The sequence below is a fragment of the Pleuronectes platessa genome, chromosome 20, assembly GCF_947347685.1.
Source record: "Pleuronectes platessa chromosome 20, fPlePla1.1, whole genome shotgun sequence".
NCBI classification, from domain to species: domain Eukaryota; kingdom Metazoa; phylum Chordata; class Actinopteri; order Pleuronectiformes; family Pleuronectidae; genus Pleuronectes; species Pleuronectes platessa.
In genome coordinates, this window is record NC_070645.1 from 18,263,749 (window position 1) to 18,291,237 (window position 27,489).

The 27,489-nt window shown below is 45.2% G+C and overlaps 1 protein-coding gene across 1 annotated transcript; it reads left to right on the top strand.

Annotated features, from left to right (window-relative positions):
- The first annotated feature begins 2,149 nt into the window (after nucleotides 1–2,149).
- On the top strand, nucleotides 2,150–27,416 carry sh3kbp1 (SH3-domain kinase binding protein 1). Its single transcript, XM_053412129.1, has 19 exons — nucleotides 2,150–2,455; nucleotides 7,377–7,534; nucleotides 13,736–13,850; nucleotides 14,863–14,969; nucleotides 15,838–15,973; nucleotides 16,111–16,190; nucleotides 16,363–16,452; nucleotides 21,146–21,215; nucleotides 21,769–21,863; nucleotides 21,953–22,048; nucleotides 22,148–22,199; nucleotides 22,284–22,355; nucleotides 23,375–23,510; nucleotides 23,607–23,677; nucleotides 23,828–23,934; nucleotides 24,145–24,282; nucleotides 24,672–24,883; nucleotides 24,987–25,050; nucleotides 25,606–27,416. The coding sequence occupies exons 1-19, from the start codon at nucleotides 2,452–2,454 to the stop codon at nucleotides 25,642–25,644; spliced, it is 1,842 nt and encodes a 613-aa protein (XP_053268104.1). The 5' UTR covers nucleotides 2,150–2,451; the 3' UTR covers nucleotides 25,645–27,416.
- Nucleotides 27,417–27,489: the final 73 nt, after the last annotated feature.

Consider the following 27,489-nt stretch of genomic DNA (forward strand, 5'->3'; position numbering starts at 1 on the left):
GTAGGTGGCAAAATTTAATTGGGGCCGAGCACATCATGTCATAGCAGCATCGTCCCAGATGGTGTCACTTTCGTGCTTTGTGTTGAATTTACTTCTCATCTCTGGAGAGAATTAAACCTCCCGTCGCTGGAGACGAAAACAGTTTGTGTGTAGCAGCACAGATGGTTTCTAGTATGTGAGAGACGGTGTGTTACAGTGGCAAGAAGAATCTTACGAGTGAATCTGTTTAAATATCTGGTCAGATTACATTAGTGCCATTTATGTGCCAACACATTCTATTGTTTAATCATAAGACAGAAGCTCTTATTGAATACATCATTAAAATATTCAGTGTAGGTTGTAAAAGGGTGTGAACCCCTCAGCTGAGGAAATGAAGTAAAGTAACACTATTTAACTTCTACTACTACCCTTATTTTAATAGCATCAAATAACTAATTAAAACCGAACTTTCCAAAAACATGAACACTTACAATAAATAAGTACAAGATCTACAACTAAACTGACAGAAGCCATCTTGACTTTTACTTTTTAGTTTGATCCGAACCATAAACATAGAGGAGGCTGGATTTTTTTACCTGTGCTGTAGCCGGCCACCAGGGGGCGGATGAGACCCTTTGGCTTCACTTTTGGGAAGCCGTCATGTCGTCAATCTTTATATACAATGTATGCTTCATGCTAAACAAGGCTATTATAGGGATACTTATACCAAAGTGACATCAATTAACAATGAGAAACACTCATTTATAATGTATTCATGTGGCGTTCAAGTCATTTCCACGTTCCGGTCAAGGTCAGAAGCAGCTGTGACGTTCGAATTCCGTTCCTGAACTGTTCCATATGAGATCAGATCTTCTTTGTTGTCAGTGCAGCAGCTTGTTCTGTCCCCAGCTCTGCACCCAGGTGACAGCTGACGGCGATAAATAATATCTTTACTTCCTCATCTCGTCCTCTACCTCCGAAAGCACCGCTGCATCTTTCCATCGGCCTCGTTCTGCTGCCGCCAGCTCACTCTCATCTGCATGTGGTTTGGTCCAGAGGGGGACGACAACACTGCAGGGGCTTATGGCTGTGTGTGTGTCTGTTTGTGTGTGTGTGTGTGTGTGTGTGTGTGTGTGTGTGTGTGTGTATGTGTGTGATGTTTGTGTGTGAGAGAGAGCGAGAGAGAGAGAGAGAGAGAGAGAGAGAGAGAGAAAGAGAGAGAGAGAGAGACACAGAGAGAGAGTATGTTTCCATATTTGACTTTTTTTCCAAAATATTCAGTGTTTTTAAACGTGGCCTTTATAAATGAGACCACGTGATGATCCAGCACAACCCCAGTTAGTCAGGATGACATCATATCACTATAATCTGCTCTCACAGGATCTCAGTGGTTCTCACGAGAGTTCTGCTGCACAGGTGCGAGGCTTCGAGCTCACACTCGTGCTGCGTTCATGGGCTGTTGGAAATCTCAAAGAATAGAGAAGAATGGACAACCCAACAAAAAGTGACTGGAGTTTGTGAGAGTGAAAATTCTCGACACAAGATTATAAATAACTACAGTGCATATAAATTCCACATGTGTACAGCATATACATTTATAATTATTGTTAGTATATAAAAGACTGATCAATACATACAAGACGTTTTAAAGCAGTTCGTATTCTACTCGCAACACAATGTATATAATATATTGGATATAAAAGCATTGAAAAGAGCAACATTGCAAAATAAAAATATAAAAACTAAACAAAATAAAGCTGGGAAAAGGCCAGTCCATTCAGGTGAGGTTTTATCCAACCAGTTTGACCAACTTTTATTATTATTACAAACATAGACACATTTTAATAAAGTGACTGTGCTGTGTTTGTTTGGATTAAACACGGAGGAACTGTGCCACCGCCATCTGGGCATCACGCACGGTGCCACGCGTTGCGTCAGCGGGCTCCATAGGCCTGCAAGTTGGGAGGAAAACGGGGATTTCTACGCAGTGCTCGTGAAGGCAGCAGGGAGAAAGAGAGAGAGAGAGAGAGAGAGAGAGAGAGAGAGAGAGAGAGAGAGAGAGAGAGAGAGAGAGAGAGAGATGTTCATCAGCTCTCCTCCCCTGGTCACTCGCTCTGCCTCCTCTCTCTCTCTCTCTCCCTCTCTCTCTCTCTCTCCCCCCTGGTCACTCTCTCTCTCTCTCTCTCTCTCTCTCTCTCTCTCTCTCTCTCTCTCTCTCTCTCTCTCTCCCCCCCCCCGGTCACTCGCTCTGCCTCCTCTCCGTCGTGTCACTGGAGACACACACAAAAAAACAGAAGAGGAAGGAATATGGTTTCATGTGACGCTCCTCCCGTTTCAGCGCGGCTCTAGCGGATCTGTGGAGCAGGAGGCTGGAGCTCGGTCCGGCACGAACCCTCCTCTGTACCTGGATCCAGCGACCCTGCCCCCCCACCCCGTCCTGCAGGAGCACCCGCCGCACACCGGGACACATCAATGGGTGAGACGCGACGCTTCTTTCTGTGCTTCTTAACCCGCGGTGCGTCCCAAAATAGCCTCTGGCGCCTTTGCGCATCTGGATGGGGAGGAAGAGGCGGCCGGTCCAGATGCGCGCCGGGTCCAGCCTCCCCCTCTTCTCCTCCCCTCCTCACCTCCTCACCTTCCCCTCACGCGGCTCGCGGGTGACCGCACACGCGTCGGCCGCTTTCTCGTATTGTTTCTCGCGCTTTATTGTTCATGGTTAGAGAGCGTGCGTGGGCGTGTGCGGCGCTGCGCCCGAGCGGTGCGGGTGCGATTTGAGAAAGACTCGCGGAATCACATTGATGAGTTGCAGATGTTGACACGTTTGCATTCACTCTGTGTGTGTGTGTGTGTCTGTGGAACGGGCCTGATGTGTGTCTGTGTGTGTCTGTGTGTGTGTCTGTGTGTGTGTGTGTCTGTGTGTGTGTGTGTGTCACATTATTCTCCAGCTCATCATCGCCATCGCTTCCCACAGCTCCTCTGCGCTGCTGCTGCAACACAAGCGACTGCAGGTTTAACGCTCGAGTAATCCGTTAACTCGGTGCATATTTGAATTTGCTGTGGATTTTCACAGACACCATGCCGACACACACACACACACACACAAACACACACACTTCCTTTTTCTATTTATGGCCCATGGAACTTGTCAGTGTTCTGCATAGGAACTTGGAAATTTAGTCTAAACAGCTTTATTGATAAAAAAATATATCATTTCATAATTGGCTGCAGCCTTTTGTTCCAAATGTTCATTCCTTATATGGGCTTCTCTCTATTGCACATCTGTCTCTGCTGCATGTAAACAAACAATGCACGGTTCCCCTCAGGGGGAAACACTCACATCCACGTAATCAGCAGGGCCGTGAACAGCAGGCAGCTAGGGGGGGCTTTAGGGGACCACCAAATACCTGGGGCCCTGTGGTAGCTGGATTTTAATTGTTCGGAAGATGCACCAGTTAAATGGAAACTATAAGAGCCTGAAAACAAGTCCTGCGTATTAGCTAAACCCAAGTGGGCCGCGACAAGCAGAATAAATGTTTATCGCCCAGTTGATTTCCACCGTCATGTATCTTTATGGATGTTTTTGGGGGACCCCCTCAGAAGTGAGGAAAGGCAGGTTTGTTCAATTCATCAATGAATAAAGTCAAAATGCTTTCAAGGTTCCTGGCTTCAGCTGGAGAGACGTACGCAGCTGAAGCGGAGACATTAGCCAGATGTTAGCGTGTGTTGTCAGGCGTCGGTGGCGTGGCTTTGGTGAGGAGCTTGATGTGGGGGGGGGTGCGATGTTTCGGGTGCTTCTTTTAAACGTGTACAGCTCTCGCTAGATCTTTTTCAAGGATTACCAACCCTAGCTTTAAATACTCACCATGTTAATAAAGGTTTTTCTGAGCTACAGAGACGTTTCCCCTCTCAGTGCTATAATCAACACGCCCATGCAAATGCACATGTCGGCTCTAAATTGAGCGAAGGCGTGACGGTGACAGTGAATGGTTCTTTGTCTCTGTGATGGACTGGCAACTTGTCCAGGGTGCACCACTATGTCAGCTGCCCAGTTTGCCTCCTCCCAGACCATTAGAGGTATAGATAATGGATACATGGATGAAAATGAACCCTATAAGTACGCGGTATGTGGGTAATTATGATGGATTACACAAGTGTAAGAGGAGCCCTGGGGAACCAGTATAGCTCATTCTGCACTGGAGGAAGTCCAACATGGACTGAAACGTTTGCACTTGGGCAAAACTTAAGTTAAAAGACAGTGAAGTGCTTTTGAATGTACGTGAACAGTAAACTGGGCCTCGGAGCCTCGTGGTAAAGCACTTAACTCGTAGGTTTTGATTATTTATGCATGTTTCTGCACATAAAGTACAAAATGACGATGAAATATCAGACCTGCAGCGAGAACTTTATCTAGTTCTGCTGTTGCTTTGGTTTTCAAAGAGGGAAATCCAGTCTGGGAGATCTGTCACTGTGACCTTCAGTCCCCTCGAGACCAGAAAACAAAGCGTTAACTTCAAACACACATTCAACAGTTGAAACACATTAAAAGAGCTCAGTCTCTCTCTCTCTCTCTCTCTCGCCATTAGTCCTGACAGGGAGGAAGACGAAGCTGCCAGAGGAATGTCTCCTCGTCTTCTCTCTCCTCCTACACTGAAAAGATGAATGCAGTAAATTCTAATCTGAGGCGTTCTGAGAATCGGGAGTGCCGAGTGTTAGAAGTACAAAAAAAAAAAACGTTTTGTCACACAGTGTCTGCGCGATGAGCAGAGAACGGGTTTTCCTTCGATGTGGGAGAATTTGCTGAAGTGTGTGATCCGATCCACAGCGAGTGGGAGGCTCTGACTCCCGGTGGGCTCGGCTCCAGCGTGAATGTTTCACAGACACAGACACACACAGCTGCTCCTGACATCATCATCAGCAGCAGCACTGAAACGTACAACGAAACACAGGTTCCCTGGAAACCAATGAGACGTCAGAGTGTGTCTGTCTGTGTGTATGTGTGTGTACTTTCCCCTTATCTAAACTTGGTGCAGCTGTTCAGCTTTTCTCAGTTCCTGTGTGAGTCGGTGTGTGAAAGTTGTGTTTTTTTTCTGCAGGTTTTTCAGACTCTTGTCTTTTCAAGGCCTCCTGTCAGTGAAACACATCAAATAACCAGTTTTAGATTACTGCTCAGAAACCTGGTTTAACATCAGGTTTGTTCAACACTGCTTTAATATATAGGGCTTCATCTACAGGCTGATATGATGCAACATTATGGGAATACAAATGTCTGTTACCAATATAACAGGCGTTTTAAACATATACATAGATAGCAATGATTTCAAGATGTGGTTATAAATCCACATCTTTTCTGCGTTGTTTATTTTGTAAGATAAAAGTTGTGGTGTCAGGACCCAGTTCCCTCTCTTCTCACACTCTGTCATCTTCCTCCCGGTGTGTGTGTGTGTGTGTGTGTGTGTGTGTGTGTGTTGTCGGCTGACGTGGGCGGACTGCGGTGCGCCGTCTCCTCTCCTCACTCAGACGTACTGTACTGTGGTCGGCGAAAGAAAAGCTGCAGCCAGCCGTCAGTTCACTGTACGCACTTCCCCTTCCTGAAGAACCCACCACTTCCACTCTCATGGTATCTGCCACTTCCCAACGAGCGTCTCACCTCACAGCTGAGAGCAAAGAAGAAAGAAAAGAAAAAGGGAATGTGTGAGTGAGTGCCACGTCACTGTTGTGTGTCTGCTGCTCATCTCTCACGCCGGAATCACATCCTCCCCATCTGAGCAGCAGACACACTCCACGGCTCTCCTCTTCCTCACCATGTACCTGTCAACTCCCAGTAACGCCCCTGACCTTCCTCTTTAACACAACTGCTGTATTGTGGTTGCACCGCTGAGGGACAAACGTGTGCCGTGTGTTTCGATAACCTGTGGACACGTGTGTGTGTGTGTGTGTGTGGAATGGGATCATTCAGGGGAGGACGTTTGTGTGTCTGAGTCATAGCCGTCCCTTTGTACTGATGTTCCCATGGTTACCCCAGCCCTGAATCCCCCCCCAGCTCCATCCCCTCGTCCCCTGCCCACACAGTGCAGTCGAGGATCAGGCCCGGGCGGCCAGTATGTGTGTGTTAGTGTGTGTGTGTGTGTGTGTGTGTGTTATTATTTAACAAATTAAGTTTTCAGAGAGATTATGAAAGATACTTAAATATTGATTGCAACAGTATATACTGTACTATTACATTACAGCTATTTTGATCATCATTTTCAGGCAAAATTTCGAAAACATTTTGTGATTCCAGCTTAATAAATCCAAGGATTAGGTGCTTTCCCCTTTTTTGATATCTTTATAAATTGAACTGGATGGTCTGAGCTAATGGTTCAGACAAAACAAACCATTTAAATATGTCACTCGGGGCTCTGGGAACTTGTGATCAATTGCCTACTTTCTAATATTTTCTAGACTGAAGGCTGAAGATTTAAATCACAGACTTTCAATGACTAAGAGTGTGTGATGTTGAGGTAAAGATGTTGCATGTGTTCATTGATGTGAATCGTTTAAATAAGGTTCTAAATGTCACTGCAGTCTTGTCTGTAGTGGAACAACATCGAGTCAAGCTTTGTTTTTTTTATTGGTTTCCTCTTTTAATTTTTTTTAGATTTTTGCCATTTCCTGTGGTTCCTGTTTTCGAATCACCTCCAGGGGATGTTATGTTTTCAATCCTGTCCGTTTGTCCGTTTGTCCGTTTGTCCGTTAGTTATCAGAATTACACAAAAACTACTGGAAAGGTTTACATGAAACTCCGAGGTATGGAATCCATAGAGATTTAGGACGTTCACCATCTTGCTCTACTGATTCTAGTCTGTTTCCGTTTTCATTCACTCACACTGCACACAAACTTCCTGCAGTTATCAATCTCAACACTTCCTGCCCCCGATATTTCACAGTAAATGCATTCAGGACATTGCTCTGAACTCAAGGACACACACATTGAGTATTAAAGAGAACATAACTTTATTTTGTAACAGTTTGTGTGTTGAAAATCCACGAAAAAATGCGTCTTTATTGTTGTGTTGATGGAACTCCGGCAGCAGGAATGTACATTCTGCTGAATTCACAGCCGCGGCAGTGCAGGTGATCCCCCCCCCCCCCCCCCCCCCCACCCCCCCCGAGGCTTTTTACAGCCTTTATTCGTGCATTTTTGAAAGCCGGCCATTTTATTCTCTGGAATCCTGAGGAAATGAGACACTCAGCAGAATCCGAGCTGCACGGAGGAGGAATTAAATCCAGTCGACTTTACTGTTGCAGTTTTCTGATGTGAAAATCATCCGTTCCACTACTAAAGTAATAAAATACTCACAATACTCACCTGTGCAGTGTGTGACCTGTTGTAGTAACGCTCTCCTCCCTGTGCACAGTGGAGGCCGTGGTGGAGTTCGACTATGAGGCTCAGCAGGACGACGAGTTGGGCCTGACGGTGGGTGACATCATCGTGAACATACGGCGGGACGATGGCGGATGGTGGGAGGGAGAGCTGGGCGGACGCAGGGGGCTGTTCCCGGACAACTTTGTCAGGGTGAGTAATCACAGTCGACCCCCCCCCCCCCCCAACTCACCTCATTGTCCCTCCACATTCTCAGTCGCTTGCACACTTGGTAAAGCCACGAGCAGCAGAGTAAACATGCAGCTTCCAGTGGGTCCCTGCAGGGTCGTGTGTGTCTGTGTGTGTTTGTGTGTGTGTGTGTGTTTCCCTGCAGAGTTTAGGATAGATTCAAGATGTGTAATAGAAAACTGCAACTTTCCGCAGATTGATTGAATCTGCAGATAAGAATAGATTAAGTTTTCACCCCCATGATAATGAACAAACAAACTTTCATGACGTCTTCTACGGCAGAAACTCGCACGCCGCAAGTTAGAAAACGCAATCCCTGAAATTTTCACGCTGCTATTTTTACAGGTGTGGGTGCGTGTAAGAGATTCAGGGATGTGAAACCACTCTTCACATTTGAAGTAGTTTGTTCTTGGTGGTGAGAAACGGGAAGCACCGGGTGATGAGGGGAAGTGGAGACACGTTACCGGGGCCGAGGTTAGAGAGCACGGTGCGACAGGAGCGAGTGTGTTGTCAGGTCGTCACAGCTCTCAGTCACTGTCAGTGAGCCGGACAATGGTGCTCTGATAGTGTGTGTGTGTGTGTGTGTGTGTGTGTGTGTGTGTGTGTGTATGTGTCGAGGGGGGGGACAGGGGGAGGCTGAGTATTGCAGTAATACCAAACTGGTCTGTCACAAGACTGCAGTTATGGGAATAAGTGACACTGAGCTTTGCAATGCTGCTGTGTGTATGTGTGTGTGGGTGTGGGTGTGTGTGTGTGTGTGTGTTGTTGGCGGGGGTTGTGGTCAAGTTAAAAAGTGACAGGAAGTGATGGTATGCAGGCGGCCCCCGTCACATGGGGTCTGACTGTTTGGCTGCTGGTCAATGATTAAACATTTTCAATAAAGGGTAAGAAAACTTTGTGAAAGTTTCTGAACATCCTGATGTGATTTAAAATAACAGGAAGTGGAGTAACACAGAGTACGATGTACCAGTACCACTGTGCATGTGATTTATTAGTAACCAGTCGTCCAACCAACTGGATGAACTGTTATTATCTGAAACCATTAAAGATGGATGACATCAAAGCATCCACCTTCTGTGTTAGCAGATGGGATGAAACTAAAAAGTCAAAGGAACACTTCAAATAAAAGTTTTCCAGGAAGTTTCTCTCCAGGTCGATTTGATCGTGTTTCTGGTAACTTGGTTTTAATAAGTCATTCGATGCTTCTGCACAGACTCTACTTCACCAGTTGGAAGATGGCAGAACCTACATCAGGGATAGTTTGGCTTCCCCTTTTTTTTGCAGAGGTGAAGATGCGTCATCCATCTTTATTTGCAGCCGCTGCCTAAAAATCCAAATGAGTCACAAGGGAAGTCGTCAGTTAAATTTAAGACGCCACAGAAGCATATTAAATATCTTTCACATTCTGTCTAGTAAGTGTGAATGGTAGAAATACCACCAGACATTTTCTACTTCTGTTTCCCCCAAATTTAATACAACCATAGACGATTTCGTCCTTTTACATTTAGACATGAGCCGATAGAAGTATCAGAACTCTTCATGAACATCCCAACAGGCCAGTGTTCACGCAGAGGAGGAGGACATCCTGTTTATCGGAGCTGCTGCAGTCATCTGACCTCTGACAATTAGACAAGCAGGTATCACAAATCAGCTTCACATGCTCTGATTTGACATTTAATGCTCCGGCCATCAGGGTCGAGCTCGTTCGTCACAAGCAACAGAGCAGCTGAGTTTACTGCTGGTTGTTGTTGTTGTTTTTGGGTCTGAACAGTTAAATTTAGCTGAAGTTTACTTTTTTCCATGTGTTTGTGTAACTTCAGTGTTTTATTGTACAAATGGACGACCCCTGATTTATGAGCTGAGGTTTTCTCTGCTGCTGAAAATGATTTCTTGCCAAGAGCTTCACCCATCGTTGCATTTACAAGACCAGATATTAACTCAGAGAGATGCTGCTCCCACTCTCCATCTTTTTCTTAACTCCGTCACGCAGGTTATTACAGCTGCAAATGTACATTTCCGTTTTAATCTCATACGTGTTTACCACAGACTGAATATGGAGAGAAGGACATGTCCCCGAGAGTGAAGCCAAAGTGTCTCCATCACTGAACCTGTGGGTTGGCTGCAGTGTATTGTATAAGTCCCGTCTCCACCATGTTAATAAAGGGGACATATTTTTCTTGAAGATGCTTTCCTGTCATTTTATGGAGGTCTGGCTCCAGATGCGGAAACAAGATGGTGGCCCCCATATCCAGGATAATTCGGCTTCGTTTTTGTGGTCATCTATGGAAAGTCTATGATTTGAACTAAAAGATCAGAGGGATGATGCTATTATTTAACTGTATTAATTTGACATTTATAAAATGTTTTATCTACCACATGCTATTTCTAAATGCTTTATAATTTCATTATATTTCTGGTAATAACCTTACAACGCCCCCAAGGGGTCTAACGCCCTAACTGTGGTTCCCCTGCTCTATGGGAGGTGTACAAAGCCTCTTAGGAGTCTGTGGGCTCATGTTTTTATAATCTATCTGTTTTAGTCTGTAAACAAAAGGCAATGAGCTGAATTAGGGGGAATTGCAGCGTCGGGTCGGAGGAGAAGTGCAGCTAATTCTCTGTGAGTGCATCAATACACCTTCTCTGTCCACTGGGGTCGCCTTTCCCTGACATCTGCTGTTTGTTAAGTAGGCTAATGCAGTGTCAATGTAAAACCAGGAAAACAGACATTGATTCTGCCGCCACAGTGCAGAAGAGCCGGATCGAGCACGATATAGAATGTGTGTACGCCATTTAGAGCAAATACACAAACAAACACACACACACAAGGTAATCTATGCCGTTAGAACAATACACGGAAATGGCTTTAACCTTCTACCTGCATTTGTGCTCGTGTTCCGAAAGCAGAAGAGGTGAGTTGGTAAGAAACCCCTGGTGTCGAAATCCTGTTACGTCATCACAACCTCCTCGTGCGGTCCTCACGGTTGTTGGTGTCACAAAACTCTCGGGCGTTTTTCTTGCGGTACGTGAAGGCAGCATACATGAGCCTTCATGCTCTGACACATGCAAACTTTAACCCTTCACACGCCAATCTGCACAAAAAGAAAAAAACCCAGCGAGCACATGTCGGCCTCCAGCGTCCTGTTAATGAGTAGACGTGGTGTTTACGAGCTGTTTGGCCTTTTTAAACATAGATTCCTCAAAGTTATAAAAATCCATCTGGGATCCACGAAGGTTGCCTGTTTGAATAATGAAGACGTGGGAGTTTGGAACCAGACACTAATGATTGTGTGGTTCCTGGAGCCGAGGCCTTTGTTACGACTTGGACTGAACTCTCCCGCTCCACTGCGGTTCCTCCTGTGAGGAAACGGGGGGGGGGGGGGGGGGGGGGGGGACTCAGAGTTAAAGGAAACGCAGCTGAAACGAGGGGAGGAAGACGAGGCGATTCATCACATGTGAACAGGAAACACCTGCATTCTGTACACAACCCTGTGTGGACTGTTCTGTGTGTGTGTGTGTGTGTGTGTGTGTGTGTGTGTGTGTGTGTGTGTGTGTGTGTTTGTCTGCGTCATGTGTACAAGCCTGACAGCAAAGAATGTAGTTTACACTGTTCGGCTCTCGTGCTAAACACTGGGTTGTGCGGCTCCTCTCGCCAAAAGCCACAGATAGTGTGAAACAAGGCTCTGTGGCAGCAGACGCCCACAGTGTGCGACATGTGAACCTTCGTAAGAACTACAAAAAATACAACTGCAACTCGGAGACACTCGGAAAGAGGAAGCATAAGGAAACGCAGCGAGCTTATAAAAAAAGGAAACTTGTGAAACGCAATGAAAAAAAGTGTTGCAAGTATTATTTACCCTCTTTGTTGTGCAACTTTATTCACTCGTCCAACGGACATTCACACCAGCTGTCAGTGAGATGCACGAGGGTTTTTAAAGTTATATTTGTTTGTTGGTTGGTTTGTGTTGTAGCGAGGGCCACGATGCACGCTGCTGATTGGTCCAGGGTACGTGAGCAGGTTAGTAGAATCTGCCTGGATCACCGGGCGATTCCCGTGTTACGGAGCCGAGTCCCTTGAGTTAGTTTGTTCCTAAAACGTCCATAAGGTGAGGATCAAGTGCACCAGTGTGTTTGTGTGTTTGTCAACAAGATAACGCAAAAGTTACTGGGCGGATCCAGAATCAGGGAGAAGATCCAGGAATTGTTTGTTCAGCGAGATAATTTTCCTCGATGTCTCAAAGAGTAATTCATGGATCTTGATGGAAATATATCAGCATGTTGTCAAGGACTGATATCTAAGAGTGTGTGTGTGTGTGTGTGTGTGTTTGTGTAGCAAGTGATGCTGCAACCAGTGGAAGACACCTGGACAATTGAGATCCACACAAACGTTTTTATTGACTGGACTTTACTCATACTGTCTTGAAACCACGTTGGCTGTGGTTCCAGGTCTTCATCCATCGTCTGGTCTGACTGGAGAGTCTCTGTGTGACCCCAGCTCTGCTGATAAGGGGGACGGAGTCGATCCCTGGCAACATTCCCCGAAACCACAACCCCCCATCTCTCCCTCCTGCAGATGACGCTGTCCAGGCCCCACTAAAGAAAAATGTGCAATTTGGTGCAGATGCAAATAAAGCACCAGATCAAATTCAATTAACTTCAGTGTCTTCATCAGCTTTGAAGTCAGAATGCAGGAAACACATGGACGCTGTCAACAAAGTGTGGTTCAAGTCAACTTCCTCTTTAACGCTTCAACCAACTCGTCTTGTTTGAATTTTGTTTCTCTCCATTGAAGCCAAAGAAAGTCGTCAAATGTTTCAGGACGTCTCTTTTCCGCCTTCACTTTTTAATCTGCCACTTCCTGTCGGCGGAGGAGTGCACACACACCCCACGTCAGATTTTAATTGGCCCCTCCACTCGTTGGAATGTGAAGGCTCCTCTCCACGTGGGTTTATGTAAAAATCGCTCTGACTCCAGCATCACGTCCTAAAACAAAATCCTCAGCCTCAAATGAGCCTCGGCTGTCGTCCGGGAAAACGTCTCTACTCTTTGATATATTTGGATCTCTGTGGTTCATTAAGGCTTTCACGCCACACCAGGCCGATCACAGCCAGTGGGCGTGTGTGTCTGTGTGTGTGTGTGTGTGTGTGAGGGGTTAGATCCTGTGAGTCAGTGTACCCAGGCCCGTCTGCCTCACTGAGCTGCGTTCGCCACAGGCCAGAGCTTATGAAACAATGTCATGATGAATGTGGTGGATAGATGTGAACCATCCTGTCTAGTTCTACTGTGAATGTGTGTGTTTGTGTTTGTGTTTTCATGTGTGTGCGTCTCCCCTTGTTTGTTGTCTGTTTGTTGATTGCTCTGACGCTCGGCGTGTTTGTCCGCCTGCTGCTCTCTCTCTCTCTCTCTCTCTCTCTCTCTCTCTCTCTCTCTCTCTCTCTCTCTCTCCCACTCTTGATCAGTTTCTCATGCTGTCGTCTTGTGATTCTCTGTAAGTGAAAGTCATGGGGACTGAGCGTGGGCGAGCGGAAACGAGAGTTGTGGTCGCAGCAGGAGGAGTTTGTGGGTTTTGTGTTCGCTCAGTGTTTATTAGCTCCTCGCTGAACGTCTGCAGGTGAACACAGAGGGTCACATGACATCATGACGCTCCACTGCAGCATCTGACCCGTGTGCATGAGGCAGAGAAACACATACTGATCAAGGGTCAGCAGCCAGGGCCCAGAATGTTTGAATTCTTAATTAAACGTTAAAGATCTGTAAGCTACTAAAACCTTCTGATGCAGATTCTTCATCTGATTCCAGAGGAAAATAAATAAATAAAGTCTTAAATCTTCACTGTAACTGAAGTGTTTTTCTCTGAAACCAGATATTGATTTGATTATGTTTGTAATTTGACATCGTCAAAAGAATCTGTTTCATGCGGATCAGTCACATGTGTTTAATCAGATCAGGCTTAATTGAGATTTTGCACGAGTTTCTACTTCCTGCTTATTAATGACTCATCGTCGTCAGTGTGATCATCAAACATTTATCTTTTTATTTTCTCCTTTCTAATTCCCCTGTTCTGTTTCTGGAACCTGTATTTCTTTACATTTCCTCCCATCTGTCCCACCGTCCTTCCTCCCCTCCTCTTCCTCCTCATCTAATCATCTTGTCCGCCTCTCTCTGCAGGAGATAAAGAAAGAGGCGAAGAGGGATGGAGGACAGGCGAGCATGATCCGGTCTGACCTGGCGAATGGCCGGGCCAGCCCCGTGTCCGACCCCGGCGTGCGGCCGGGCAGGAAAGGTAAACGCAGCTCTGACACGTGGACACGTACATTCATACACAGCTTTAGGTCGTCAGGCTCTTGATCCTATTAGCGTCAGGAGGGATTTGGGTCAAGCATTCCTCACCTTTCTACTGCAAACATGGTTACATATACATGTATGATACTGCACACGTACTATACACACAGGTCCTCAGGGGTGGGGTCGGAGGGGAGGAGTGGGGGAAGTGACTGCTGACGAACAGTCAAATGAAGATCACAAGACAACGAGAAAAAAATGCAACAACAACTAGAAATAGACGCTAATTGACAACAAAGAGACACAAAATGTCCACAAAGAGACTTAATATGTCAACACAAAGACACAAAGCAAGTATTAAAAGATGCTAAACGACCACTGAAAGACATTAAGTGACTGCAAAAGATGCAAAGATGTGAACTACAGAGATGCAAAATGACCACATGACCTTTATTTATTATGTTTATTAACAAATCATTTTTAATCATTAAAAGTTGTTATTGTGTCTTATTTTAAATTAACTTAGTTTCTAAAAGAGTCTCAGTTCGTTCCTGTGACTTCATTTACACTCTGAAACATTGGTCCCTGAAATTTGACATAAAGTCAAACGACCCCTTGTGGACAAACGCGGCAGTGCACGACGCGAGGGCCCAGCTGGTGTGGAATGAGTCAAGGCTAATGTGCAGACTAATGAACAGACTAATGGGTGAAAGACAAACAACTGCAAGGCCAACGAGAGGCATGAAGTGTCAGTGCTGGTTACACTGGGCCCTGGTTGAAAAGGTCAAGGGTCAGCGTCCTCAGCCATGAGGCCTTTTAATAAGTCAGTGACCACCTGCTCACACACTAGGTCAAGAGAAAGAATGGGAGGTAATTATGTGACATGTGCACCATAATTATCTTTTTGTAAGGGCTCCTGTTCTGTGTGTATGTGTGTGTGCGTGTGTGTGTGTGCGTGTGTGTGTGTGTGTGTGTGTGTGTGTGTGTGTGTGTGTGTTTGTGTATCCCCGCAGGAGAGCAAATCCGTAAGCGGAGGTGTAAAGCTGCGTTCAGCTACGTTCCTCAGCACGAGGACGAGCTGGAGTTGAAAATCGGAGACGTCATTGACATCATTACAGAGGTGAGACTTGACTCCATTCACTGCATTGTTGAGATGTATTATGGTTGTGTCTAATTTGTCCACTAGAGGGCAGTGACAAGCTGTATATTCATATTGTGGTCATAATTCTTATAACAATTAAATTTAAGGAACAGATAATGTAAGTATTCATGTATTAAAGCAGCCCAAGTACAGGATAAACACAAATATACAAGAACAATTAGACAAAATACACAATGACACAAAAACAAGGCAGACAGTTAATAAAGGGTCCAGAAAGCAGAAGACACTCAACACCAGCATCTTCAAAGGTATAAATACTGAGAAAACAATCAGGTTATTTAATGGTATTTTGTTATATATGGTTATTTGTGCACATTGAATTGAATGTGTGGTTTTTCTTATCTTATTTCTTATCGTATTTGTGTTAAAGTTGAGGTTGTATCTCAACTTTAGCACAATGAACTGTTTGTGTTTGATCTACCTTCTGTTCTGTTAATTGAAAAACATTAAACAAGGTCATGTATGAACTAAAAACAAGGTTTTTAAACCAGAAGTGACAGTTTGTTAGCACATGTTGTGTTGATCTCATCAGATAAAATGTGTTTCAGAAGATCAGGTTGTCCAGTTGTTATTTTCACAGCATTTCAAGGACTTTTTCTTTGATGTTGACCTGAAGGTCGAGATTCAAAGGGACTAAAACAGCCTCATATGGAATAAATATGATATTTGGTGTATGTTTTTCAAACAGAATGAGTATTGGTACAATATGTTGAAAGAAAAAATGCTCTTACAATAAAGAAATTAAATTAAACGAACATTAAACCTGAATATAACCATCGGAGTCTGCTTCTCATGTGTGTGTGTCCATATGTGTGTGTGTGTTCAGGTGGAGGAGGGATGGTGGGAGGGGCATCTTCACGGCAAGACTGGGATGTTTCCCTCCAATTTCACCAGAGTGGTCCAGGCGGAGTCCGACACAGACACGCCCACCTCGCAGGAGGATCTCCGCAGCGGTCGCTCGAGTGAGTCTCAGCCAATCAGATCACGGGAAAAGACCTTGAGTAGCAAAAAGTGTTATTGTGTTAAATCTACGTTTAGAGAAGTGATGTAATAAGCTGATGTGTGTTGTGTTGTTGTGCGTGTTTGTGTGTGTTTGCAGGTAAAGACAGTCCAGGCAGTGAGAGTGACGGAGGAGACAGTCGGTCGGAAACAGGGTCGGGAGAAATCGTGCCAAAGAAGGTAAATCAGCCGTGAACAGATCAGACGTCACTGACTGATGCTTCGTGTCTTAGCTCTTAAATCTGAAATCCCTCCATGGAGAATCGAGCTCAGAAGTTTTCAGAGCTGCATTTTTAAACTTTAAAAAAAGCAACAAGTGAGTCATGAGTTGATCTTTAATCCTCCTCTTCAGGTCCGAGGGTTTGGATTCGGTGACATCTTCAAAGACCAGCCCATCAAGCTCAGACCTCGCTCCATGGACATCGACTCGGAGGGCGACAAGGTGAGTCCCAAACACAGAGACGTATCTATGACCTTCAGGACTTTCATCTCTGTGAAGAGACGGCGAAAACTGCTTCTCTTTGGCAAGGCGGCTGATGTCAGATGGTAGTGATGATGATGATGATGCTACTCACAGAGGGTTTTAGCCAACTTGCTCAAAAAGTGCCAAAGGTTCAACCTCAGCAATAACCCAATCTATAAAAAAGGGAAAAGTTGGTTTTGCTGTTTCTGTTGTTTCATCTGAGGCCACAGAGGAAAACCTGACAACTCACTTTGTCCGGGTTTAGCAGCTCTGTAGCGATAACACGGCTCCTTCAGGAATTCTACCACTGAACGAGGTTTCAGGGTTTTTTGCCTCGTCGTCTGATAAAAGCTGCTTTTTCTGCAGAAACTCCCCCGAAGAGCGTCAACATCACCCAAGAGCAAATGTCCTTGAACAGTTTGTCTTTATGCTTCCATCTTTAAAGACGCTGAGATTGACGCTTTTCTTCAGTCCGACCACGTACTTGCCAACGTCGGCGTTGTCGGTCTAATCGTTAGGAATCTGATCGCTTGTCGTTCCCTTGGAAAAGCATGACATCCATTTTCTTCTGCTTATCAGAGGCTGAGTCAAGGTGGCAGAAGTCTTATCTGGGTTTTCAAGAAACTGCATCTTCTTTTGTTGCCACCACGTCCGTCAGTGTCGCTCTGTTCACGCTCGGCCGCTCTGAAGGACGTGAAGTCTGCGAACTTCTTCTTTTCTTTCATCTCCGGAAGAAGTCATTGTTTTTAGTGAGATGTTTATTTGTCCTTTAACTTAAATCTAATCTCAACCAGAACCTTAAAACCAGGTTTTAATCTCCAGAGTTTCCTTATAATGTCCAGACAATGGGTGTGAACTGAAGTTTGTTCACACAGAGATTGTGTTCTAATAGATTTTTTGACAATATTTTCCTAGTGAGTCAGTAATGAGGGAAGGAAGTCCCAGCCTTGGCTCCTCCCCTTCCTGTGTTTCAGGTTTACAGCACAGGAAGTAGGCTGCGTTCACACACACACACACACACACACTCACACTGCCATACATATCCTGCAGGGATTAGACAGGCAAAGCAGAAGTGAGAGCTCAACAGGCCAGACGGAGAGAGAGCGAGGGAGAGAGAGAGAGAGAGAGAGAGAGAGAGAGGAAAGGGAGGTGATACAGTTTTTCACTGACGTTTACATACTCACACACACACACACACACACACAGACACACACAGTCTCTAGCCGCCTGTGCTGATGTAGCTCGGTCTGTCTGACTGAAACCAGAGGAGAGGAAGGTAGGGTCTAGTTTTCTCACATTCTCTTCCTGCCTCTGTCTTTATTCTTATTCAGTTTTCTTGTTATATATTTGTCATCCTTTGTCTGTCGCTGCCTTCTTGGTCTGAATGTTGTGGTTCTGCTGCTGAAAGGGCGACAGGAGAGGTGACATTCAGGTTGTGGAGAGCATGTGGTGGATCAAGTCCGTGTTTCTTATTTGAACTAGAAAGTGAATCTAAAAATGAGAGTTCTGTGTCTGTTGGTCGTTGAAACGCTATTTTGGAAACAGTACGTGTCTGATAGTGAAGTTCAAGGGTGTTGGAGATCAGGTTCGTGGGTAGATTTCTCATTTAAATTACAAAATGTAATTGTATGAGGAGTTTTGTGTCTGTTGATGGTCTAAACATTGTGTCAGAGACCACATTACACTTTTTGGGGCATTAAGGTTTCTCTGGCCGTGCAGATACTGTTGGTTTGATTCTGGGAACTTTTCCAGTATCTGCCTTTTAAAAGGGTCAAGTCACCCAAATGTTTAGAAGTTTGAAAGCAACATTAAAGATCGCAACAGTTCTCTAGGCACAGGTTATGAAAGCACATTTGCACCATCAAGAGATATAAAACTATTCATCTAATCATCTTTAATTATCCAATATTCAATAGAAACCTTTACAAAAGCCTGCCTCTGAATGATGGAACTGTAAATCCATAACCTGATTTTCTGAGAAATCAAATGAAACTAAGGCAGAGCCCTTGAAACGCGGAATACTGAAGAAGAGGGAGAATGAAGATGAAATGAATTACTTTGGTGACAGAGACCTGCTGACTCCTGCAGACATACGAGTGTGTGTGTGTGTGTGTGTGTCGGTGTGTGTGTGTGTGTGTGTGTGTGTGTGTGTGTGTGTGTGTGTGTGTGTGTGTGTGTGTGTGTGTGTGTGTGTGTGTGTGTGTGTGTGTGTGTTCTGAAGGATGTTGGTCAGCCTGTCCTGCTGAGCGAGAGGCTGTGATGTTGCTTTATGGTGAGACGAGTCTCCCTGCTCCCTAATGAGGCTCTGGAGGAGGTGACCGTCTCCTTCCGGGACGCTGGGGACGCTGAGTCACGGGAAGACACGTCACCTTTGTAACTGAACTGCAAGGTCGTTGCCAGTGTGCAGCCCCAGCCCCTGTGTTGTGGTTTTCACACTGCATGAGATGCACAAAGTGTTTGAGTTCAGGTTAAGTTTTGATTTCTTGCACACTTGACACTTACTTTCAAGCTGGTGTTCAACATCTCGGAGCCTCCACACCATCAAAAGCAGAAGTGAGTCAGAGTCATTCAGCCCTGATAGCAGCTGAGTGTACAGGAAAAAGTGTGTGTTCTCATTTTAGGTGAGACTGTTGCTTTCAGGGCAAAACATACCCAGCAACTTAATACATCAACAGTTTGTGAGGTTTCTTTTCACAGAACGTAACGTGATCTCAGACCAGTTGACTGAAATTCCAAAGGACAAGTCGTCAGTGTATCTTAGGGCTGAAGTAAAGACAGAAAAACAACTGTCCACGCTCAGTCTGCATGTATTTAAAGTGTGGGAGGAAGCCGGACAACTCAGAGAAAACCCCACACACCACACAGACATGTAAACACCACACAGACATGAGGAGAACATGCAAACTTCACTCAGACATGAAGAGAACATGCAAACTCCACACAGACATGAGGAGAACATGCAAACACCACACAGACACAGGGAGAACATGTAAACACCACACAGACATGAGGAGAACATGTAAACTCCACTCAGACATGAAGAGAACATGCAAACACCACACAGACATGAGGAGAACATGCAAACTCCACACAGACATGAAGAGAACATGCAAACACCACACAGACATGAGGAGAACATGCAAACTCCACACAGACACATGGAGAACATGTAAACCCCACACAGACACGTGGAGAACATGCAAACACCACACAGACATGAGGAGAACATGCAAACACCACACAGACATGAGGAGAACATGTAAACCCCACACAGACACGTGGAGAACATGTAAACACCACACAGACATGAGGAGAACATGCAAACACCACACAGACATGAGGAGAACATGCAAACACCACACAGACATGAGGAGAACATGCAAACACCACACAGACATGAGGAGAACATGCAAACTCCACACAGACACATGGAGAGAACATGCAAACTCGACACAGAAAGCCCTGGTTAAGCTGGGATTCGAACCGAGAACCTTCTTGCTGTGGATGTGCCTCCATTACGTAATAGAAAAGACCAGTGTCTCACCCTCTTGTGAACACGCCCCACAGAGCTCATTCTCCTGTCCACTGGTGTACAGGTTCTATTGTTGATGTTCTGGTTCATGCTCGTCACACAAAGGAACTCTGGGCGAAGTCAACTCATTGTTTCACAAACGCTCAGCTTCTGCACTTTGGGCCTTTGTAAACACATCAATGTTTCAGTGACTTAAAACTCAGTTTGTGTGTTGAAGAGACAAATGTCCGGAAAGATGCCCTGACTTCTCAGATCAGTGATTGATGATGTGTTTCCTGCTCTTTCATGTCCTGCTCTTAACGGACACAAGTTCTAAACTCAGAAAATCTCCAGAGCTCTTTTCTCATCTTTCTTTTATTCGTTCCTGATGAACACGATGTATCATCTGACACCAAACAGCCTTCAGCCCTGTTTGAGTTTCCTGCCTCTGGTCACACTTCACCGCATCTGCAGGTTGAGAGATGTTGTACAGTGACACAGCTGTACAACAGGATGCACAGTGCAGGCAGCTTTGGGGTATAGGGTGAGGTATCTGCAGCCTGAGAGAGAATCATCCAGAGGGGAAACATTTTTTCTTTTTGGAGCAGAGAACTGTGTGATTTTAATCTGACTGCTAAATGTGGCTGTGTCACCGTCGGCCTCAATAAACTCTTTATTCGGTCGTCACGGCCTGAACGAGGCGTCGGAGGCATGTGATCCTCTCCGTGATGTTGAAGTGACGTCTCAGAGCCTGTGGCACCACATGGGTCTCATTAGGGAGGAAGAGGAGGAGGAGGAGGAGGAGGTGGAGGAGGAAGGGTGTAGAGAGAGAGAGAGAGAGAGAGAGAGGAGAGACGCTGGTGGTGGGAGTTTTTTATTTTTTTCTTCCCCGAACAGAACAGAGCTGTGTGTGTGATCGGGACAGACTGGGCCCTGTGAATAAGTGTGTGTCTGTGTGTGTGTGTGTTTGTGTGTGTGTGTGTGGGAGCCACCCTGGTTCCACAAACACCGTGGAGGGATCCACTCCAGCCAGAAAACAACGGCTCCTTTAACGTCTTATGCTCCACAAGCACACACACAGACACACACACACACACACAGACACACACACACAGACACACACTGAAAGTCAAATCTATTTTCTACCTGTTCATCTTTCAGGTCACCGAGGGGAAAGCAGCGAGTGTCGCCCCTGAAACCATGAAGACAGAACCTGACAACAAAACTAAAGGTGTGTTGGATTTTATAATATGATACAATATGATATGATATAGTTTGTATATTTCCCTCCCACACATTTCGATGCAGGTTTTAGTTTCTCACCTCCTTCGTTGTGTTGTGTCTGTTTTCCACGGCGTACCACAGATTTGAGCCACAGACCATTTCCTGTCGTTCCACTAAAGCACTTCCTCTCATTCTAACACAGTTATTGTTTGTTATTCTCACAACATAACAACAGAGGCCTAGTTTGAAAACGGTCTCTTCTTGGTGCATTCAGGTGCTTGTGGAAAACTCCAAGATCTTAAAACTGCTCTTTGTCCTAAATGTTTTAGAACATCACTCAGTAGAGCTCAGACCCCGTCCTCACAATGTGAAGGATTTGTGCAGCAGCTGGAAAAAGCACATTTCTTGATCCACAGTCCCCTGATCTATCAAGATCCGTGACCTTTTGTCCAGATCTGTTGCCACAAAAAACTCAAAAGGAACTTCCTCTCCAGCCTCTTGATTTCAGTTTTACTCATAAGTCCTTGTCTGACTCTCTCTTCGATGTGATTGGCTGTCAGGGCGGGAGCAGTGTAAGGTTCTCTTCCCGTACGAAGGACAAAATGAAGACGAGCTGTCGATCAAAGAGGGAGAGATCGTCAACATCATCACCAAGGTGTGTGTGTGTGTATGTGTTTGTTTGCATTGTTTGGTTTGCTGGATTTGTTCATGCGGGTTTAGAAACACGATTTGTCTTGTGTCCAGGAGTGTGCGGATGCAGGCTGGTGGATGGGGGAGATCGGGGGGAGGCAGGGCGTCTTCCCGGACAACTTTGTGAAGCTGCTGGAGTTGGAGAAGGAGGTAATTTGGGGCAATCTGGAGGAACTGTGTGTCTACCGTGACGTCCTGAGGTTTGTTGTTGTGTTGTTCTGATGTTTCTGCGTCTGTGTGTGTTTCCAGAGACCCAGGAAGCCGCCGCCCCCCAGCGCACCTTCAGCCAAAAACACCACAGGTAACACCGGTCGTTCCTTCTCCTTCTGCTCTCATGTGTTTGTGTGTGTTAAAAAAACAAAACAATGCAAACTCTGACCTGTAGAGAAAAAGCTGGAGGTCAGGAAGGTTCCTCCTGAGCGTCCAGAACATCTGCCACAGAGAGACCAGGAGCGAGGTAGAGTTCTGCCCCCTGTGGTGCCACCCGGCCGACTGTGACCCGCTTCAACTCACACCTGTAGCGCCTCACGGTTTCCTGCTTATCTGCTCGTCTGGCAACAAACAATATTACTAATCCAGCTTTAAACCTCTTGGATTCCTTCACAGCACAAAGACAACGAGCAAAAACTGGCTTTTAATGTGCAAATTGGAATAAGTGAAAGAGCAGAGGAGAAATCTCTTGCAGCATTTTTATCCGGAACAAAGTTTTAAATGAAGAAGTTGCAACAACGTCAGTTTGTGTGCAACAGGAAGTTGTCGGTGCTGTGATTTGAAATCTGGCTCCAGAGTTCCTGCTCGTGCAGAAACAAATCATATTATTTTCTTATTATTCCATAAACTTCCTAGATAATTTTTTATTTATCAGCAGTTTTGACATTTTTAAATTATAAAATAACTCAACTCAACAAGTATTTGATATGAATATCTTTTTTTTTACAATTTTAAAATCACACCTTGATTTTTATCCTCATTTAAACTGGAATATTTCACAGCCAGAAACTCTATTGATTTAAAAAATGATCTCACTTGGTTTCCTTCACTTATTTCATATATTTCTCTTCTTCATGGGAAACTGAATCTCATGAAATCTTCATCACGGTCCTCATAAACAGGACTGCTGCCACCGCCCGGCTTCTCTTTGTCCTCTCTCATTTCTCTCTCAGCTTCTCTTCCTCTCGTTCCTGCAGCCTCGGGCGACTCCAGACCTTTATTCCTCCACTTCTTCTTTTCTTTAACATCTTTGCTCGACCTGCTTCCGTCCTCTCGGGTCAAATTCAGTTCATCTTTGCTGCTGCGGCTCGAACTGTCATCGATGCTCCTCTTCCTCGCCCTCGCCTGGTTCTGAGTGTGTGTGTTTGAGTCGCACATCGTCGTTGTCTACATATGTGTGTTTATGTTTCATGTGTCTTGTAAACGTGGTTTCAGATGATTTTCCATCGTATTTTATGTTTTGTGTTACTTTGTGTGTGTGTGTAGGTGAAGAGGTGAAGGTCGGAGACATCCCCAAGCCCTCCCTCCCATCCCATCTTCCCAAGAAACCCCTCCCCCCAAAGACAAGCTCCTCCTCTTCCTCCCTACCCCCGCGGCGTCCTGAGCGACCCCCTCCTGTAGCGTCAGTACACACTCGCACAAACACACACACACAGAAAACATCCGCACAACGCTGAGCGTCTGGAGTCTAACGCTGTTGTATGGTTTACCTGCTCAGGTGTGAAAGCCCCAAGTCAGAGGGCGGGGCTTCGCCACCAGATTCTGCCCCTGACAGGTCACATGAGACCGGTGAGTGCGATTGACAGGAGCATCGACCAATGACCAATGAGATCAGGACACGGTGCCTGGACAACAGTCAGAGGGCTCTGTCTTCACGTGTGTGCGTGTGTGTGTCACCTACTGAGACGTGTGTGTGTTTGGTGATGTGTGTTTGTGCAGATGTGGACCTGGACGCGGTGCTTCCATCTGCGGAGAAGCTGAGTCATCCCACGGTGACGCGGCCGAGAGTGACGGACCGCCGGCCTCGATCCCAGATCATCTCGGCTGTGAGTGCCTCCTCACGTGAAGCTTCTTTACAGCTGATTGTAAATTTAAGGAAGAAGAACCACAAAAGAAGTCGGTCTAACAAAAAGCTACACTACAGCTTTAGTTATTTATTTAGGCATCATTGTTAATCTAGTGAAAAGATGGTCATTCATAACTAACCCAGGTCATGACGGGAGTTTGAATAACTCGTGTCTCTCCGTCCCGCTCAGTCTTCTCTGTCCAGTATCGACCTGGACCCCCCCGCAGCGGAGAACAGGAAGGAGAGGGAGAGAGGGAAGGACGAGCCGGAGCCTGTTCCCGTCCGATCTGTGGACGTGATCCTGAGAAAAGGAATTCCCCCCGTCCCCGTACGACCACTCAACACTGCCGCACTATTCATTTCAACCAGCAGAGGGCACCACGCTGCAGATTGTCTTGTTTCGGCAGATTGAACAGAATCTTTAAACTTTTAACTGCTAAAACGAGTTTAGTGGACAATGAATAGGAAATGCAGTTATTTTCTTTTTTGTAATTTTAATGAAGGAATATCTTATCAAATTAAAAGTCTTAATAGTTTTCAGCACTTTAAGGATTTTTCGTCCACGTTGTCTTAGAACTTTACTTTGAAAGTTTGTTCTTGAGCTCGTTGACAAAATAATATTTTTCTCTGTTTGCAGTCGTTTACTAGAAGTTGTTGAAACACATTAATCTGAAGCAGAACCAGCAGGTTAATGAAGCTCCTCCTGTTTCTGAACAGACCCCTGACGGTAAAGCACCGCTGCCCCCCAAGCCCTCCATCCTGACCCCCCCGAGCACCGCCCTGCGCCCCATCTCCCCGTCTTCCTCCTCGGGACTGAGCCCCTCCCCCGAGCTGCGGCACTCGCCCCTGACCCCCCCGACGGTGGAGGAGCTCAGGAACCAGCTGAGAGACCTGAGGACCTCCGTAGAACTGCTGAAGAGCCAGCACAGGTGAGTGTGTGTGTGCGTCAGTACTGAACAGTGAGAGCACACGTGTGTAGTCACAGGTCAGGTTGATGATGATGATGTGTGTGTTTGTGTGTGTGTGTCACAGGCAGGAGATGAAGCAGTTGTCCAGTGCGCTGGACGAGGAGAAGAAGATTCGTCTCAGTTTACAGGTGAGACTCATAAAAGAGACTTTATCAGGCTCATTTCTTACATTTCAGCTCAACACAACAAAACACAAAAACTACTTTTATTGGCAATAAACTTAAATAGACCGATGTTCTTATAATTTATGTTTTACACATATATATTTGTGTGTACTTTTCTGTTATCCGTACATTTAACTCTAGATGTTAACTGGATTCAAATACAAACACCCTGTGAAGCAGTTATGTTCATCTCGTGCACATCAGGCTTGCATGTGCACGAGATGACACACCCCAGCTTCACACTCCTCCACTGATCTGCAGGGGGCGATAACGCACCAACAAAAAGCAGGGAAGAAGAATCGAACTGAGCAGGATTGAAAGATTCTTTATAAATTTGACTTATCAGGAAGGAAACGCAATAAGTTTGATGTAAAGGATCCACGTCTTTGTTTTAAATTATAATCTATAGACAACTTTTGTTTACAAGACAACTCCAAAGGGCTCTGTTGAACACAAACACACACAAACCCAGAACACAATGCTAAACTGCGTGGCCTGTTTTGTTTGTGTGTTTCACAGATGGAGGTAGAGCACATAAAGAAGAACCTGTTGAAATAACGACCGAAGCTTCCCTCCGATCCGATCTCCACGTCGGAGGCCTCGTGTTTCTAAAGATCTTTTCACCGCTGGTCGAGACACTTTGGCCGAGAAAACGTTTGTGCCAACCGATCATCACGATCACCATCAGCAACCAATCAGCACCATGGAATCAGCCACCTCCCTCCTCCACATGCCTTATCCTGCGTTTACGTCTTTTATTTTAATTTTTTTAAAGGCTTCTATGTCTGGTTTACCGTTATCCTCGCCTGGTACTTTTTGTTTTCTGCGAGCGAAGGAAAGTCGGGACTGGACAGCCGGAGCCCGGAGGTGCAGACGACCCCCCCCGAGCCGTCCTGTCTCCACTCTGTGGCCTTTGCCTCGTGTGTGTGTGTGTGTGTGTGTGTCTCTTTTGTTGTTTTCCAATCTGTGTGAGGACAGATGCGTTAGACCTGCTCGATGACGTCATGTGACCTCAACAGCCTGGATAACGCTTTCTGATTTCAGGGTAAATCCCAAATTGAAGCACATAATTTAGCATCAGTATTAAACACAAACACTTTCTGCACATTGTGTGTTTGATGCTTCTGTTGTACACTGCAGGCAGGTCACTGTGAAGCATCGCACATCGACAACACAGGCGTCCCTTCTCTTCCCCTTTAGTGTCATAATAAACATTGAGTTTGAAAACTACAAGCATGATTCAATAAGTACAAGTACTGACGCTGTAGGTGCTATTTAAATGAGTAGTTTGTCATTCCGGGGGAAAATACTTTTGTACTTTCTCAAAGCACAGTGAGAAAAGTAAACTGATTCCACTTTAATGTCTGGAAAATGAAGGAAACATCTTGATTCTGTCCAAACGAGACAACAGCCGACTACGTCTCCTCCAAAACTCAACTTGATGTTTTACGGTGAAGCAAACTTTTCCGTGACTTACTTCTTCGGACGACTTTCGGGAATTGAGATAATAAAGTTTGTAAAAAAACAAATTAACTTCCCAAGAAAAACTAGACGCTTCCAGCCACAGAATCTTGTCCCTCAGCCTCAGATTCTGTAAAAATCACGTGAACGGAATCTGTTTATAGAGATTACAAGAAATTGTCCCGTGCATTTCACCGTGTAAATCCTCAAACTCTTACTTTTATACTTAAAAATATACTTTATATATATATATAAAAGAAAAGCAGAGAACAATGTTTTATTACCGGACTGAGCCCGACTTCAAATTTAGATTCAAGAAAAGCACACGTCACTCTACGCGAACATGCTGATCTATGTTTTACAACTCAAGAGTATCACCTGGACCAAAACTATTATTAAAAATCCTTTTTGCTTTGTTTTGCTTTTGCACTTTTTCTATTATAAAAACATCTGAGCCGATCACATCTCGTCCCACAACTCCGACCTGGAGCCTCCTGATGTTCAACAGCAGCTGGAGATTAAAGTTAAGAACAGTGTTTCAGGAAATGTGGTGAAATCTCCTCACAGGTCAAGGAAGATGGACACGTGTGTGTGTGTGTGTGGTAACGTGTGTGTGTACGACTGTTTGCCTCCCGTTCATATGTGTACGTGCACAGAGTCTATGGCAACCCGTCACTGTGGCCTTCCTGCTTAACTCCAAATCTTTCTTTCTTTCTTTCTTTCTATTTCTTTCTGTCGTACGACAACGAGAAAACTGCTACAACTGAGGCTACAAGTTGTTTTCTCGACTTGGTCCTGTTTCTCCAAGATAGTGATAAATATATATACTTTTATATTTCAGTGTAATAAAGATGCTATTATGTACTGTACGCGTGCTTATTGTATTATTTTGTGTGTGTGTTCTCTCAGGTCACTAAGGTCTTGGTGAATAAAGGGAGAAAG

Bases quoted from the DNA above. Each gene is read 5' to 3' on its own strand.
- sh3kbp1 (XM_053412129.1), top strand. The intron at 16,453-21,145 runs GTGAGTCCCAAA...TTCATCTTTCAG, and splicing joins TCGACTCGGAGGGCGACAAG to GTCACCGAGGGGAAAGCAGC. The intron at 21,216-21,768 runs GTGTGTTGGATT...ATTGGCTGTCAG, and splicing joins ACCTGACAACAAAACTAAAG to GGCGGGAGCAGTGTAAGGTT.